Here is a 17,533-nt window from a genome sequence, read left to right as displayed (position 1 = left end):
TCTCAAAGTTTTGCCTAGTAAATTTTTTAAAAAGTAGAGCAGGGTGGGGGCGGGGGCGGGGGCGGGAGCAGGGCCAGGGTGGTCATTTTAACTGAAGTTGAGAACTTCTGAAAGTTTTGATGAAAGCAGTAACTACTACATGGTAATTTTAATTGCTTATTGCTACAAAACTTTTGATCACTGAGTTTTAAAGGATCACAAGCTGTCTATAAGGGGTCAGGCAAGTGCGCAAACACTGCTTTAAGAACACAGTGAATATCTTTCTTGAGATGTAAGAGAGAGATGAGAAAAGAATACAAGAAAAAAAGGAAGAGCAGGAGTGTGAAAAGGGGCATGGGAGTAAGAGGTAAAGAGGAAGAGAAGGAGGAGGACATAAGAGGTAAAGAGGAAGAGGAGGAGGAGGAGGAGGAGGAGGAGGAGGAGGAGGAAAAGGAGGAGGAGGTGGTGGTAATGGGAACAGTAGCTCATTTCCTCACCAAATGACATTCAGCACCCCTTTTCAGTAACGGGCATTCAGGATAACATTTGTTGACACCAACTAGCTTTGTTGATTACATCAGAAATGAGAAGCAGGTAAAAGGTGGAGGAAGTAGAAAATACATGTATTTTAAAAGAGTCCCTAGTTAATGATTAGTGCCTTCGTCAGAGATCTGTGACTAGACTAGTTCTGCTTTGAGAACCACACGGGGCTTTCTCGGACCTCTGAGGAAGCTTACCTGCACACCATTAAGTGAGGCCACCCCCATATACAGGAACACACCATACAGCACAGGCATCGGGATAAACTGGGAAGTAAAATGGTGGAAACCGGTTACAAACAACAGCAAAAAGAATTAGGAAGGGCGATAGCTTAAATAAAGGCTAAATCTGAAACTAAAGCACAGTGTAGCAGAGCAATCAAATGAGTGTGTTTAACTCGTCCATTGGTAAGATTGGAAGCCCTGAAGAAGAAATAAATAAAGATAAAGGGAACATTCAAATAAACTTCATTTTTTTTTTGTTTCTTCTTTTTAAAGAATGGGCACACATGACCTCCATCATACTTTTTTTTTTTTTAAATGGGGAAACTGTTTTGGCTTTCCTTTGCTCTTAAAAGCAGTAGACTATGCGACCCAGATGTCTGCGTGGGCTAGGAGGTACATGCAGAGGTAGCAAATTGCCTCACTCTGGACCCAAGATCCTTTTGTAACAGGCTGTTGGTTTTGTCCTTACTAATTTTTGCCAAATGATCTATCAGTTCGGAGGGTAAATGCCTCTTTGAATAAAGGAAACATCCAATGACCATTCCTTGTCTTCTCGGGACTCTAAGAATACAAACTAATGGGAGCATGGTTTGGAAGCAGTAGGAAACATCTGGGAGCAATTAATCCCACATACGGATAATGCAAGCCTTTTAAAACTCAAGTAATATTTTATGCATTATTTAGTAAAACGCCCTTTACATCAACACAATGTTTTTTTAACACTTGAGAAGTTCTAATCCAACATGTACATTTTATTTTGCCCTGGACCGGTAAAATGCAAGCAATCACATTTGAGAATCAATATTTCAATTCCGAGAAGTCTTCTGTCTGGACAACAAAAGGTATCAGCCTTGGGTTTGAAAAGAAGTTCAAGCAACTGAAGGACAAAGCTAAAATACTAAAATAGAAAAGTAATTAGGGCCAGCCAGCAAATCCACATGCAGGAGACCACTTTAACCAGAAGGCGAAGTATTCCTTAGAGAGTAGAACTTTAAAACTACGGCACATATTAAATGAAGCACTGTTTGTAGACCCATCTTACTGCAATTGCCTGATGTTGCTGTGCCTCGAACTTCCGGACCATACTAGAGAATTAGCGAATTCTAAAATAGACTGCCTCTGTCTCCAGTTGGTACTGGTTACTCACAGGAATGTTCAAGTTTCAATGGAGAAAATACACATGTCTATGAACTGTCAAAGGTTTTCTCTAGAAGGGACTAACAATTGCATCGTAACTAATTTTACTGGTGAGCTCAGAAAAGACCAGAAACTAAAAGGAACTCAGTGCTTGAAGTGGGTAGGAGGGCAGGGCTGTAGTACCCAGCAGTGGCCACAGAGAGGTAGACACATCCCACCCAGGCTGCCACCAGTGCTCAATCACAAGCCCCCATTTCTCTTAGCATGTGAGTGCTGATGTGACTTACAACTCTTTATGTGCATTTCCAAAAAATAAATACATAAGTCCAGTGAAGGATCACATTTCCATCTCCAATTCATTTCTAAGGTATCTATTTCCTCTCAACATGTCATGATTCCTTTTCCATTTATTGTTTACATTCAAGCATGAGAAAGGGGTGCAGGAAAGAACAGTTGATTCGTGGGGAGCTACCTGGGTTTCCTCGCTGCTTTCTTTTTGATCTGGGTAAAGCATATCTCTGGATTGGAAGTGTCAGAAGAGTCTGTCCTTCCTGAGCTTAACTAATGAGTTTTTTTTTTTTCCTAATGAGTTTCTACTGCCATAGCAGAGGAACACTATGCCTAGGGCCTTCTTAGATCAATTCTCTGAACTATGTTAACAAATTTCACCTGATCTATGACACAGAATGGCATGGATGGATGTAAGGAAGAAAATATCTAGGTATAGGAAGGTGTGTATATATACATATTTATATACACATGTGCATACACACACACACACACACACACACACACACATATATATATATATATATATATATATATATATATATATATATATATATATGTATATCAGTTGGGAGAAAATAGTACATATAAGAAAATCTGTGAAGTTGATATTTCTGATCAGCTTCCACATAATACAAATGCTTGTGATATTCTCATTTTCTTCACAACAGTCCTTATCAGTACAAATCCTAGAATGAAACTCCTAATAAACCTGACAGAATTGTTGGGGTAGAGGGTATATTTTATAGAATTTGGTTCACAGATCCTATCAGAAGGTCAATGTGTAAAAATTACACTGGAACTACATATCAAAACAAAGTTCTCAAAGGAAGAAGGAGAATGCTTGTAAAACGGAGAACCACCCAGGATGTGGGAGCTCATGCTTGTTCTCTTAGCACTTAGGAGGCTGAGGCAGGAGGACTGCCATGAATATATGAGTTCAAGGCCAGCCTAGGCTAATGTGTGACAATATAAATAAATAATGAATTCTATAAAAAAAAAGTCTCTAAAAATGAGATCCCATGTTAAAGTGGGATGATGCAGTAATAGCGGGAAATCATTTCTACAAAGCAAGGCGGTAGAAATTAAAACTATCCATTTCAGGGGCACATCCAGATACTAAATGGTAAACTATGTAAACAATTATACCATCAATAATACACAGGAAGCAAAAAACAAAACCAAAAAGAAGTATTACATTCAATAAATACTAAAAATGAAAAAGTTAAATGATTGATCCTATAATCATATAGAGCAATGAAAGTAAGGTGAAATCAAAATAAGACTTAACATCTAAATACTATGTCACAAGTTTTTGAATTTTGGTCAGTGTATTTCTGTATTTTTCACATTGTCTTCTGGTGATTTGTCAATAGTAGTAGAACACTCCAAGAACAAAGGATGTGAAAAGGATTTTCAATAAAAAGGGAAAACTACATTTGCCCAACACTGGATAGGAACTCAGGAAGGACTGAGATCTTTTGATGGCTTTATGGTCAAAGCAAGAGTGCATGGGTATGCTTATATGTGTGCATGTGTGTGTGTGCACGCGCGTGCGTGCATGCCTCTGTGTGTGTGTGTGTGTGTGTGTGCGTGCGCGCATGCCTCTGTGTGTGTGTGTGTGCGCACGCACGAGTGCGTGCATTGTGTGTGTGTGTGTGTGTGTGCGCGCGTGTGTGTGTGTGCGTGCGTGTGCCTGTGTGAGTGTGTGCGTGTGCGTGTGCGTGTGTGTGTGCGTGTGCGTGTGTGTGTACGCGCGCGCGCGTGCGTGCATGCCTGTGTGTGTGTGTGCGCGTGCGCGCGTGCGTGCATTCATGTTCCTGTGCCTAGGAGTAAGGTCCTGATTAAGATGTGGATGACAGAAGTCGAACAGACCTGGTTTGGCTTCCAGCTGACAGCTGTAGACCACTGAGACACCTTGTTTGTTTCTCATACTCTGAGCATTCTTGTTTAGAAAGCTCCTATGATAAAGACTACATAACATCTTACCAATTAATTGATTAATATGGCCACTAACAAATGATAAATGTAGAGCTTATGCCGTCCTTACCATGAAACTGTCTGCAGTTCCCAATCACTGGTCTTCCTGTTTCCTCATTGGTAGGGGTGGGTAGGGGCGTGGCTTGGAGAAGAGATGCTGGGGACAGGGAGGGCTGGCTGGAAGGTCTGACTTGAAGTCCTGTTTTATCTCACTTTTAATACATTGCACTTTCCGCTAGCCTGGTTTTGGCAATATGTTAACATAATGGCCCTAACTCTCTTAAGCCTTAAAAGTCTTCTCTGATAAAGAAGCCACAGGTTCTCAGCCTGGGACAAGGTCTGAAGAGGACTTTATGAAAATTTCATAAATTTCCCCAACTAAGAAGGATTCCAAATGAGATCAAAGAATCTGGGAAAGATAATATTATGGGAAAAGAAGATAGCGATTCTCTGAAGGCTAAGTACCATCTTTTATTTTGAAGGGTATACATTATATGAGATTGGTTTTATACTAGAGCATCCAGAGTTCAAATCTTGCCTCTGCAAGCCAAGCTTATTGAAGTCTAGTGACTTTTTCCTGGCTTTAGAGCGGAGATAATTATTCATATAGTTCTCATCGGTACTGATGGCTATATTTTTAAATTCTCCAGTGACTCCTTAATCTGAGGCCAAGCTCAATAGACCGCAGGTTTATCTTTACTATCGTCATCCCCACCATGTTTTTCCTGCTTCCACGGGTCAGGTCTGTGTGGGAGATCAACAAGTATCTGCCAGGTACAAACTGAAGGCTCCCTTCTACACTTTAGTGCCCTAATGAAATCTTAAAGATAACTTCTGGCCACGCCTCATGTTAAAGATAAACTAATCCAAGCACAGGCAACAGAAACAGCAGCGAACTTTCCTTGATATTTATGTCTTGAGTCTTGCCAGGAAAACAGAGAGTCAGCTCAGGTAATGGCCTTTCATCTCTTAGCTGTTGTGGTATTGCCCCTTGCAGAACAGGAGCAGTAGCCGGCGGCAGCATTTTCATCATGGAAACTCGGGAACTGCCACCTCGCCAGCCTGGGAAGTCAGTTATTCTTGCTTCCCAGAAGTTCTGTGTAAGCAACTAAGTGAGTTGGTGCTTTGAGGCATCGTTGACTATAGCTGGTTGGGGTCAAGGGGTATCCTCATGAACTTAAAGCTGGCACACAATAATTCCTTGCATTCCTCCACATGAAAGACGGATTTCGGCATAGAGATCAAAACAGAGGCCATAAACCTCATGTTCAAAGTACCCTTGCATAAGCCGGCAACCACCTATGCTGCTTCATGCATGCAAGAAAATTACTCAGCTCAGCTGAGACCATTAAACTTGTAAGGAGCTGGGCAGGGAAGGCGTTCAACCATTTCATTTCTTTATATATATAAAAAAAGTCACATCTATCCCTTGTTCTCATCCATTTGATCTAACTTTCAAAGGCAGAGTAAAACCATTCTCTGAACTTGTCATCAGTTGCTAAAAAAAAAACAAAAAAACCCAAAAAACCAGACACAGTCACGGGGAGGTCAACCCACGACACCGCTTTCTGTGTGAATTTGTAGGTTAATTATTAATCGCACCCCTTTCCTTAGCTGCGGTTTACATTTCGGTTAAACTGTACCCTTAACATCTGCCTCTTCCTGTATTGACTTTGTAAATGCGAACAAGGCATCTCAGATACACGCATGAAACCTGCCAAACGTCAGCAGTAGGGCGGGCACATGTTCTGAAATGGTGGCCCTCTTGGGAGATGTGATTCCTGGAGTAGGGAAGGACTAACATGCTCAAGGGAGGAACAGAGGCTCCTGAACAAGGTCTGCTTCATTCCTTCTGCTTCTCTGTAAGGTTCTCCACATCTATTGTGAGCCAGACTTGCAAAAGATTCATCTCCTACGTTTAGGAAAACCCTGGCTTATATATATATATATATGCTATATTACTTTTTCACTAATGGTGGCAGTGACTCTTCAGGTTAATCAAAGTTGCCAGATAGTAACGGCCACAGTGACGGAGGCTGGCGGCCCAGCAAAGCAAGCCAAGGCATAGGCAAGACAGCTGATGGGGAGTTTAAAGCTCTGCTCATGAGTTCTTGTCTTGTTCTGTACATATTACAGTGCTTCACGTCATGTGGGGTAAAAGGGTTCATCGCTAAAGCCCAAGGGCTTTTCCCTTCGACACCTCTGCAGCTCTATTTGGAAGCAAGGTGAGGAATAGCTAGGAAGACCTGTCACCAGGTACAAGTTTGTCAGTCTTCCTAAGAGGTAACAATGTACATAGTATTCATTTTCTCTGTCCCTTCTGAACCATACATGACAACTGGAAGGCTCCCTATGACTAAAATCAGTTTTTCTGTAATATAAACACAGGTGTTTCAAATACAACTGCTTTTTCCAAAGCAGGATTTTATACTGTTTTAGTAAGGACAAGTCATATCACAGACAAAATGGAGGGTTGGCTGAAGGTGGGTGAATCTGAAGTCTGCCTGCCAATTTCTCCTTAAAACCTTCTCTCTAGAAGGTTCCATAAAGGCAAAACTGCACTGTGGCAGTGTAACGCATGAGCCCACCTGGAGGGGACTGGTGCTTCCTAAAGTTCAGGATCTAAACTGCCAGTGGTGACCTCTAAATGCGGTCACCTTGCCTTTGAGACAAAGGTGTCTCTAAACATCTCCAACAGGATCATATTCGAGGACCTGCCAGGGAACCAGAAACACTGATCGCCTTTGGCAGAATGCGTGATGCTTCAAACCCAGTAAGCCTTCACTTAAAGCCACCTCCTTGCACCGACAGAACTGACCATAGGTTTTTCTCTGTCCCTATAGGACATGGGCCAGAAACAGTTTCTCTGGTGTCATTTTGAACCTGAGTTTGTCTGTGGGCTGGCTGCCAGAGATTCACTGTCCTTCGTGACTTTGTCCGGTAGTTAACCAGAAAACGGAAACCATGGAAACCCATGCAGTTAGATAATCAAGTCTTTTAACTGCTTCCAATTATTTCATACCAAATGTAGGCATTAATCTAGCTTCTTTTAAAGGCAAAATGAGTCTCCATATTCTGATGTAATGGCTCCCTCTTCTATATCTCATTGATTGGCCACTGGTAGAAACTTGCTAATCTGATAGAAACAGAGAGCTTTTGTTACTCCGTATTATACCTGATCAACTGAGTGTTTTAGAGTCATGCGCTATCCCTCCATTACTTATATAACCAAATGATCCAAAAGTCTTTAAAAGTTTGTTTATTTATTTATTTATTTAGTTAGTTAGTTAGTTAGTTGGGTTTTTCAAGACAGGTTATCTCTGTGCAGCCCTGGCTGTCCTGGAACCTACTCTGTAGACCAGGCTAGCCTCAAACTCACAGAGATGAGCCTGCTTCTGCATCCCAAGTGCTGGGATTAAAGGCAAGTGCTACCACCGCTCAGCAAAATTACACTGTTTAAAAATAAAATTTTTGAGTTGGAAAAATGGTAAGGTATTGTTTGCTCATAGTTGTTGGATCTGGGTGAAGTTGTGTGATTTACACAGTAGTACAAAGTATAAGATGCAAATTACTAATAACTGGCTAGGAGTGTTTTGTAACCGAAGAGAGAGAGAGAGAGAGAGAGAGAGAGAGAGAGAGAGAGAGAGAGAGAGAGAGAGAAGCTAGCTTATATCACAAAACCAGAAAGCTTAATGAGTAAGAACATTAACTTTCTTCTTTGATTCCTTTTCTTAAAGGAGCCATTGTATGCATATTGCTCTGTCTACATAGATAACCCATGCTGTCAATCAACCTATATGTTGTTGTGTAACCTTTTAAATGTTCTACCATGTAACCACCCTTCAAAAGTTCATTTGTAAAGTTTTCCAACTATAAACCCATCATTTTATTCTTATTTCCCTTTCAGGATAATAAGCCTTCTGATTTAAGGAAAAACAGAAGCATGGTTATAATTTAAAAAATAGGGCAAAGAAATTCACCGTGATCTTGTGAAATGCAAAGCACTAGGGCCCTGTTGGGGTCTGGCAAGGGGTGGGACTTAGGGACAAGCAAATAGATGAAATGGATAAAATGACAAAGGAAGCAAAAAGCATGTATGGAGAGGAGATTAGTCAGATGGACATGCATGGCACCGCCCTTCTACAGGTCAGGAGAGGGTTCAATATTGGTGATGTCAGAGGGGTCAAACAAGTAACTGCACAAATAATAGTGAGGGAGGACGTGCCAAAACTGGGTGAGAAATCAAGGCGCACATTTTAAAATTCTCTTTCCTTATTGGCCCCTGCTTCCATGTGCTATGGAACCTTGCAAGCATTTCACACTCGTGTGTCCGGTTATCAGTGTTCCAAAGAAGAGGAAGCTGTGAAAGTTTTACATCTTTACCTTCAGGATGGGAGCCATGAAGACCGACAGGCCAGTCAGAATAAACACCAGGGTTCCAGTGACTCGTTGTTCTCTGAAACAAAAATCCAAAGATCAATCAGTCTACCTCCGGTTTTCAGGGACCTTCAAAGAAAGACCAATTGGTGTTGAGCTACGACATCAAAAGTCTTGATATAACTCACATCAAATCTCAAGAATATTGTATGAATTCGATACAAGTGTAAACTTAAAAAAAAATGTTAAAACTATTATAGTATATGATTGGAATTTGTGAAGGAAAAAAAATAAGTGATTCTTCCAGAGCTTTTGCTCCTTTCAGAACCAAGGGAGAAAGTTCACTTGCTCTGGGTCCATGAACTGCTGGCTTCTTTGAAGCTCTTGTTTTTCAAACAACTTGCCCTGTTGTGTAATTTACCTTCTTTCATAGGAGACAGATATTACATTGTCCCGCATTCTAATTAACAAACAGCTCAGGGAAGTTTCATGAGCGCAATAAATCTCACCAGTCTAATTTTCAAATTTGAAACAACAGAAGTGCTTTTTAACGAATATGATCCCCATCCAACACCCCACACCCCCTAAGAAAGAATCACCCACTGTTGAGGCCTGGGAAATGATGGCTCTGTTGTGTGAGCTATTCACCCTAGCCCTTGTGAGCACAGCTTGCTACGACAAAAGCCAAAACCAAGAAACAAAACAAAACACTCAAGAGAGGACAGAGGTCCTCTACCACTGACCTTCACAGCTACTCCAATATTTGAAGGTTCCCAAGTTCTTATGGGAACAGAAATGGGTTGGAAAACAAGAATTCCTACTCATTCAGTCATGGAAATCATGGAAGACTTAAGACTTTTACACATGACTAAGGTAGAGCACTCAGCTTGATACTGAAGAAAATTAATCGCTTGCGTAGCTTTTTCTGTTGCATCATTTAGTATTGTGCTAATCAAGACGTACTTTAAGAAATGAACTAAAAGTTATTAGTTATCTTCCTTATTAAAATGTCCTTCCTGGAGAAGGTAATTTAGGAATAAATTAACCATCACCATTCATCTTATACCCAGATGGTGTCCACTTCCTTCTGATTGACACAAAGATGTCATATACCTATGAGGTTTTTTTTTTTTGGGGGGGGGGGTCATTTTCCTGAGACAACACACCTCACTCCCAGAAACTTTGGTTGTTCTCCAGGTGCAGATGTCTCTGTCTCCATCTTCAGACTGTCAATGTGGGCAATGGAGATGACAGTAGCAGCCACATACCAGGGAAGAGCCATGAAGGAGCAAACCACCATGAGGATGGCGACCCAAAACAGATCCAGGTGATACCCAGCTCCTTTCTGCAGAAACAAGTCACAGTCACAGTATATGAACAAGTCACAGTATATGAATAGAAAGCACTCATCCTTGCCATCTAGTTATAGTCAGGCACAGGAATTATGACTGACAAATGAAACTAGTTCTGCTCGATAAAAGTACCTCTTATAGTATCTTTCATAAGGAAGCACATTGAGACAGGACATTCCCTTCTGCAGAATACTCTCCTGCTATTAGCATTTTCCTCCAGCACCTATGCAGATTCTACCCTATTATAATTCTGGATAATTAATTCAGACCTATGTCTACTACTCTTCGTACCTATTCATTATAAATTAACCTTTCTGCATCCAATTTTGTAGCCCCCAAAATGAAGATAGGGACCATGTTTGGAGAGTTACTGAGACCATTAGATGAGGTAATCACAACAAAGGAACTTGTAACAACTTACAGGGTTATAGCTGTTACATAGCAAGTGCTCACTAAGGGAGACAAGAGTCAGAGGGGCAGTGTTGTTAAGGCAGAATGACCAGCACTTATGAAGCAGCACACCATCTTCTTCGTGTGATGATATTTAACAGAAGGCTACTCATTATAAAGGTACTAGGTACAATGTAAAGATCCTCCAAACAATCCTGAGATAGTATGTAAATGACCATCTCTCACTTCTCACTGCTTATGAGAATAGTTGTTTAACCACCTATTGTTCACCATCACTACGGTGAGAATACTCCCTTAATCAAAACAGATGGATTTCAAACACCACCCTATGCTCACAATAACATCTACTGACTGGACGAGCAGACAGTGCAACAAAAGTTCTAGCTTCTTTATTCACTAAGTAAATACTGTTCATCATGCCCCCAGTGGTTTTTTCTGTGGTTATATTTCTCTGCTCTATTTGTGAAGAAATCAAAGGCTCATACCCCTGTGGAGCTGGGAAAACTAGAGCTGTCCATTCTCACAGCATGAGGGGGCAGTACCAAGAGTCAGACTAGGGCTGATTCAAGAGAACAGCGAGGCTGGCTTTGGAAAATCAGGGTGTGATTTACACGAGCAACCCAGGGAGTGTTATCATTCGAATCCTGTTACAGTTTGTCAGAACACGGCTCTTCTCTAACAGAATCGGCAAGATTTTATTCATGGCTTGCACACGGAGCCATATTCTAGAGAATGAATAAGGCATGGGAGCCGACATGGAAGCCAAGGCATGGTCTCATAAAGCTAAGTTTGACTGGAAACATGCTCATGAGACACATGTTAATACACATGCATGGAACCAATTCACTTTAGGAATGCATAGTTATGTGAATTAAAAGTGAAATAAGGTGAGGAGAGGAAAGCAAATGTGGGGTAGGCTGAAATAAACTTATTCTATAAGGACCAAATAAGTAAATATCATAATATATGTGGAATCTCAATCATGTGTTTCTTTCAACAAATCATTAACTTTCAACTTAGTACCAGTTAGGATTCTAGCTGCTGCTGACACTTGTGAACAAATAAAAAGAATCCTGGTCTCATGGAGTTTCCCTCCTACTGTGAGAGACAGTAAGGAACAAGATACATTTTGAAAGTACAAAACATCTTACTTGGTAGTAAGTCCCAAGAGGAACCCGAACAACTTGGGTTTGCTTTGGGAATAAGATAGCTACTACTGGAGGACTTTCAGGAGCAGAGTCATCTGATTGCTGTGTTCTCAGCACTGTTGACTACTGTGTATTGGACAAACTGATTAGGGTCAAGGACAGCAGGAAAAGTTAGGAGGCAGATGTTGCAGATGTTGCAGTTTGTTTAAGAGGTTATGCTTATGAAGGCAGACGTGGTTGGATTCTGATTGCAAACTGAGAACTGCACTCTCCTACCAGTGTATGTCTATGCTGCTGTTGCAGGGCTATTCAGGATCTGGGGCCATTGGTAGAAGGGACAGTGATCACAATCTCCTCTTTCCTGTTTCTTCCATCTTGAGTTGTACACCAGTGCCATGCTCAGCTACATGAGATTCTTCAATGTGTTTCCCTCACTAATGTCATTTGTATCATTTCTCATACTAGCACACAACCCACTGTTCTCCTTGGCTCAGTCTTAGTTATTGGAGACCGAAATTGGCTTTCCTTTTTCCTGGTGGTTTACAGACATGGAGCCCAGAAATAATAATAATAAAAAAAAATCCAGTGAATTTATTTTGCCAAATGTCAATGTGCAAGATTTGCTAACAAGCAAAGCTTACTATGTCTAGGTCATTGTCCTACATACACTAAACCTTAAGGACATAATATTGAAAGGGATGATAAAAGCTTTGCCCCAAGCTACTGCTATAAACTCTATAGTTGGCTCCTATAGAGTTTACCTTAGAGAAGCCATTCCTACAAACCAGTTATGACATGCATGAAAACAAGCTCTCCCAAAGGCATGCCTTAGCCAGAAGTATCTAAAAGACTATTTGAATGGAAATAAAATAAAGTGCAAATAATAGCACCCTTATCTAAAACCTGTGAGGAGGACAGAAAACAGAAATATTCACAATAGCATAAGACCTATCCTTTCCTTTGCCTACTCATTGCTTCTGGCTTTTCTAGACTCTTGGATTCTACAGCAGCCTCGATCCATTCAGTTCTCCATCCCCACTTACTGCTGTCAGCAGGAGGACAGCAAATGCAACCCTTCAAACTCACAGTCTACTCTTCAACTTAAACTATGTTCAAGTCTATCTTCTCCCCAACTTTTCCTTCACAAGGACCAGTACCTTTCAGCCCTCCAAGCTGTTGCCAGCACAGGAGCCCCTGCATTACTCTTGCCCTTGACAACCGACTCTCCTCACAGAGTAATCTTCAAACATCTTAGTCAATATGTGACACTTCCCTGATCCAAACCTTTCAGTGGCTTCCAGTTTGTACTTAAAATACAGAAATAGTGAAAACTAAACAGTATAAAGCCATCTGTTAAGAATATACATGAACATTTATTCCTATAACTGTCGGCCACTTCTCACCCTGGTCAACTTCTAGTAGTGTCTTCTAGAGATATTCTTGGGTATCATAACTTGAGAGAAGAGGTGCAACTGTAGACAGAGACCAGACATGCCAACAAGTGGCTGCCAGTACATAGGACAGCCACTACCAACTGGATTGTTCAAACCAGCACAAATGCTATAAAACCTTGTGTTGTGTGACCTGAGCTTACTATTTACTTCCTTTGACCTCAACTTGACTCACTTGTCCCCTTGGCCTGCTCTCTGCTTCTTGATACAACCGGGTCCTTCTCACTCTGGGGCCTTCGTGTGGCAAACTGTTACTGAGTAAACATTTATGGAAGACGTATTCTGTCTTAGCTCCTGTGTTTGATTAAACAGTGAGTAAGACAAACACCCATCTTTTAACATGGATGTAGACAACTAGCTAAAGTCATGGAGGCAAACGAGTGACCTAAAAACACGTGCAGGATAGCAGGCACGAAGGAAGACCTCCATGTTTCTTTCAGGGAAGAGACCAGATATTGAAACAGTTTTCCCTTCAGCACCCAGCACAAATGTTCAGTATCTAAGAAGCAATCTAAAAATGTTCTTGACTTCATGGCCTAAAGAATAGCCTGTCTTCTGAAACCGCAAAGTGTTTTAAGCACAAAACCAGAAACGGTCTCTTTGAAACAACACATCCCTTGCTAATACAGAGCAAAGTAATTTAGGACTAAGTCCACTAAAATTAAAATACGTTTATATGCAGTATAAAGATGACAAGACAGGAAGAAATGGGAGCATTACACAGGCATGGGGTAAACATTCATCATGCATGCTATGAGCCTCCAGGACCCAAGTCCCTAAGGACATTCCTCCAAAAAGTCTCAATGGGATGAGAGGGCTCAGATCCATGTGAAAATTAAACTGGACTCTAAACAGAAATTCACATGAGTTTGGAAAAGAACTGAGTATGAAGTGTTTAAGTATGTCTCATCTAAATATGGCTTTAATCCACATAAGCATCCATGGATGGGGGAGCGGTGATGGACTAGTAAATTCTTCAGCTATCATCTCTCTCCCAGGGTCATAAACCCAGGAACCATATGACCAACATAATAAAGCATGTCAGTTACGAGTTTATCGGGGCTATCATGGAATTGGGGTGGGCTACATAAAATCTGGAGAGAAGAATAAGCCATAGGGTTTACTTTAAAAACATTTTGGCTGAGAACTAGGGATGAAGTAATTACACAAAGCACTGTAGGAGCTATCATGTGACCAGTAGCACAGAGTAAGATAAATCACTAGGAAAAAACAAAAAAGCAAGGGCAATAGAAATTATATTAGGGGTGAACGCAGGTGACACTGGGGTGTTATATTTAGAAACAAAAGGATAGAGATGATTTTGGTGAACAGCATTGATTGAGGAGTGAGGGGTGGATCTTCTCAGTCACAGTGCCAGCAGAACTGTGAGAGGCATGAAGCCAAAAGGCCATCTACGCAGAGCATTTCTTGGCACTTTGAGACCAAGTGTTTTGAATCCAGGTTGCAGTTCTTTCACAAGTTTCTTTAAATGTCAAGGCGGGAGAGTCAGACTGTTAGGATGCAAATGCTTAGAATGCCAAGGTGCTTCAGATGTAGCACTAATGTGTAAGAACGATGCCATCAAAACAAAAAATTATGCGGTTGAAGTGAAGCAAGGGACGTTGGTTAGTATGCTTGACTGACTAAACTATTACAAAAATCTAGCTTGAAATAAGAGCACTAGATCCAAGTTTATGATAACAGGGGCAGAAATGAAAAATATAGAGCAAGGTAGAGTTTTTTAATTAAAAACAGACAGTGAAAATATATGTAAATGTTCCATCACAAGGTATGTCATAGAGAAATGACTGCCAGGACTATTTGTTATCTCTCTCTACATATCTGTCCTGAATGATTTCTGCCCCCCTACACTTGGCTCTTGAAGTCACTGCTTTGGGAGGAACATCTCTGGTTTTGCAAATGGAAGCTGGCTCTGCTCAGGCTTCTGACAATGACTCAGGAGAAGTACTTGACCTTGATGGACCTGGTTTGCTTTTGAGCAGGTAGGATGAAGGATATAAGTAACCAAAATGGCCCCATAAAGCCAAGAATCTTGGTACTACTACATCATTGTGAGGTTATTCGGCAAGATGGAAAGATGGATGCTATCCCAACAGAGCAGATAGCCAAAGCCACTTGACACTTAGCCAGAGCAAATGACATCCCCACACATGCTGCTTCAATCCTGTGGTACCTCCATCTCCCTAGCTACCTCAGGTTTCTCTTTTGAATCAGGCTCGTAGCATTTAGTGTCTTCTATAAGATTAGGTAGAACCATGCAATTGCATATTACACAGTTCTCCCTAGCAAAATGAGAACAAAGCAACTTGGAGAGCCTTGATGCGTGAAGGAATGCCCATTGGTGGCATTTGATTTGTGACAAATGACTGGCATGTTACCATCATTATGAAAAAGAATAGTTTCAAATAAACAATTTGAAAATGGACAGAAGCTCATTTTCTTGCTTCCATCTCTCACTTTCTGGGTGAAGACTAACACTCCCAATTTTCTAATGTTTCCTACAATGCACAGGGGAGACAAAATGCTTCTCTATTTTCTCAACCCTACATATATTTAATTCTAAATTTGGAATTTAACAATAAGAAAATTTGAGGAGCATTAAAATAATAGAATCTTGCCTCCAAAAGTACACTGCAAATTTTTGCCAGCAACAGATTAAAATTCAATATTTTTAGATTAAAAAGTGCATTAGTCAAATATCTATGTTTAGCTTTTCCATAAACTAAACCAACACTCAAACCCCTCCTACTACTAAACAGAGCTAATGGGGAGCCTCGACTCTCCTAGTCTTGCCGATGAGTATAACGCCAGATGAAAAAGAATGGCGAAGGACGTACTTAAGCATAAACCTGCAATTGGCTTTGTGACTGGAATTCACATTACCTATGTGACTCGGAAAAGCCAAAGCTAAAAATAGAGATTAAAGTGGCTGTGCTTCCGTTCTCTGCCCCACCCCATTCCTCCCTTGCATGTGTATACGTATGCATATTTATTGAAGGATGAATGGATGGAGAGAGAAATGGATGGATCATGTGCTCCTCCTGTTTTTGTTCTTAATGTGGTGTGTGAATGTATGTGTACCTTATGTGTGTAAGGATGCTCATGCAAGCCAGAGAGAACAACCTGGGGTGTCATTGTACCTACTTGTTTTTGTGAGATAGAGTCTATTGCTTGCCTAAACTCACCCAGCAAGGATAGAATGGCTTGCTGACACTCCCCAGGGATCAGCTGCCCCTGCTTCCACAGTCCTGAGGTTGTAAACACATGATAAGCACTCACTACCATGCCTTTATCATATGCGTTCTGGGGACTGGGCTCTGGTCCACAGTTTTGCATGACAAGCAGCCCAATAGGATAAACTTTGTAGAGTCGCATTCTACAACCAAAGGTGGATTCCTTCCACAGCCCCTAGAATGAGTGACTAGGACTTTTTTTTTTTTTTTTTTATCTACTTCATTATGGCCAGGAGAGGAAGCTGAGAGTTGCCTGTAACCAGGAAACTGTTTCTCCATCTTCCACCTCTAACTCATGGAAACCAGCTGCCACAGAACAAGTTAGCATGCCGTGAAAAGTTCAGCCCCACAGAAAGGCCCTGGGAGATAAGGTGCTGTGTGCTAAGGTGGGGTGGTATGGAGAGAGACACATACATCACACATGTGAAAAGGTGCATGGTCACGCTGCATGGAGAAAAGGGGACAGAAAAAAGGTAGACGACACACGGAAAAGCAATGCGTTAAACACATGATCAGAGTGCCCAAGTGAAGAAGCAACCATGACAGTCAGCCCAGCTGGGACTTTAGGTGATGCCATCCAATACTATTTAACTCCAAATCCAAACAGACCTCATGTTTAAAACTGCCATGCAGAACCACTAAGCCCACGGAACAAACACGAATAACTGTTCATTTCTGTTGTTTTAAGCTACGAGGTAGTCATCTGGCACCTTTCCCGCCCGAGGAGGGGGGTCTGCCCGGGAGGGGTCTCAAGGCCTGAGCTGGTAGGAGAGCCATCTTTACTCCAGTGCATTGCTGGGGAAAAGGTGGCCTGCAGAAGCAACACAGCTTCTGGGAAAGATCCCATTTCTGGCTTCAGTCATCCAGCACCTTTCCCGCCCAAGGAGGGGTGTCCGCCTGGGAGGAGTCTCAAGGCCTGAGCTGGTAGGAGAGCCATCTTTGCCATCTTTGCTCCAGTGAGTTGACAGGAGAGGGTGGCCTGCAGAAGCAACACAGCTTCTGGGAAAGATCCCGTTTCTGTCTCTAGACTTACTTCCCCTACAGAGGAGAGGTGTCTGCCCGGAGGGCTCTCACTGCCTGCTGGTTGGGGAGCCATCTTTGCTCTGGTTCGCCTAGGCTCCAGTCTGCACTGGTGAGAGTGTGGACCGCAGAAGCTACACAGCTTTGGGACAAACAGAAGCAACCTAGCTTCTGGGACAGACCCTGTTTCGGGCCAGAAATTTGAGCACCTTCCTTGCCAGAGGAAAGATGGCCACCTGTGATGGCTCTGTCTGCCAGAGCAGGTGAGAGAGTCATATTGTGTCCAGGGTCCCTCAGTGGCTAGTCTNTGCNGGTGAGTGAATAAACTGCAGAGGCAACACATCTTCTGGGACAGGCCCTGTTTTGGGCCTA

The 17,533-nt window shown here is 41.8% G+C and overlaps 1 protein-coding gene across 7 annotated transcripts in view; it reads right to left on the bottom strand.

Moving 5' to 3' along the window:
• The window catches only part of Slc4a4 (solute carrier family 4 member 4), a 326,617-nt gene that overhangs the window by 16,078 nt on the left and 293,006 nt on the right, over window positions 1-17,533 (bottom strand). For all 7 annotated transcript variants that reach the window (XM_021210774.2, XM_021210776.2, XM_021210775.2 and 4 more), the window contains 3 exons: window positions 9,692-9,870; window positions 8,532-8,604; window positions 717-785 (listed from right to left, as the gene is read on the bottom strand). In XM_021210774.2, coding sequence (XP_021066433.1) covers window positions 717-785; window positions 8,532-8,604; window positions 9,692-9,870 — 321 coding nt within the window. The remainder of the gene's footprint in view (window positions 1-716; window positions 786-8,531; window positions 8,605-9,691; window positions 9,871-17,533) is intronic.

This window comes from Mus pahari, chromosome 13 (genome assembly GCF_900095145.1).
Source record: "Mus pahari chromosome 13, PAHARI_EIJ_v1.1, whole genome shotgun sequence".
Taxonomy (NCBI): Eukaryota; Metazoa; Chordata; class Mammalia; order Rodentia; family Muridae; genus Mus; species Mus pahari.
This window is presented reverse-complemented; position numbering and strand designations above follow the sequence as displayed.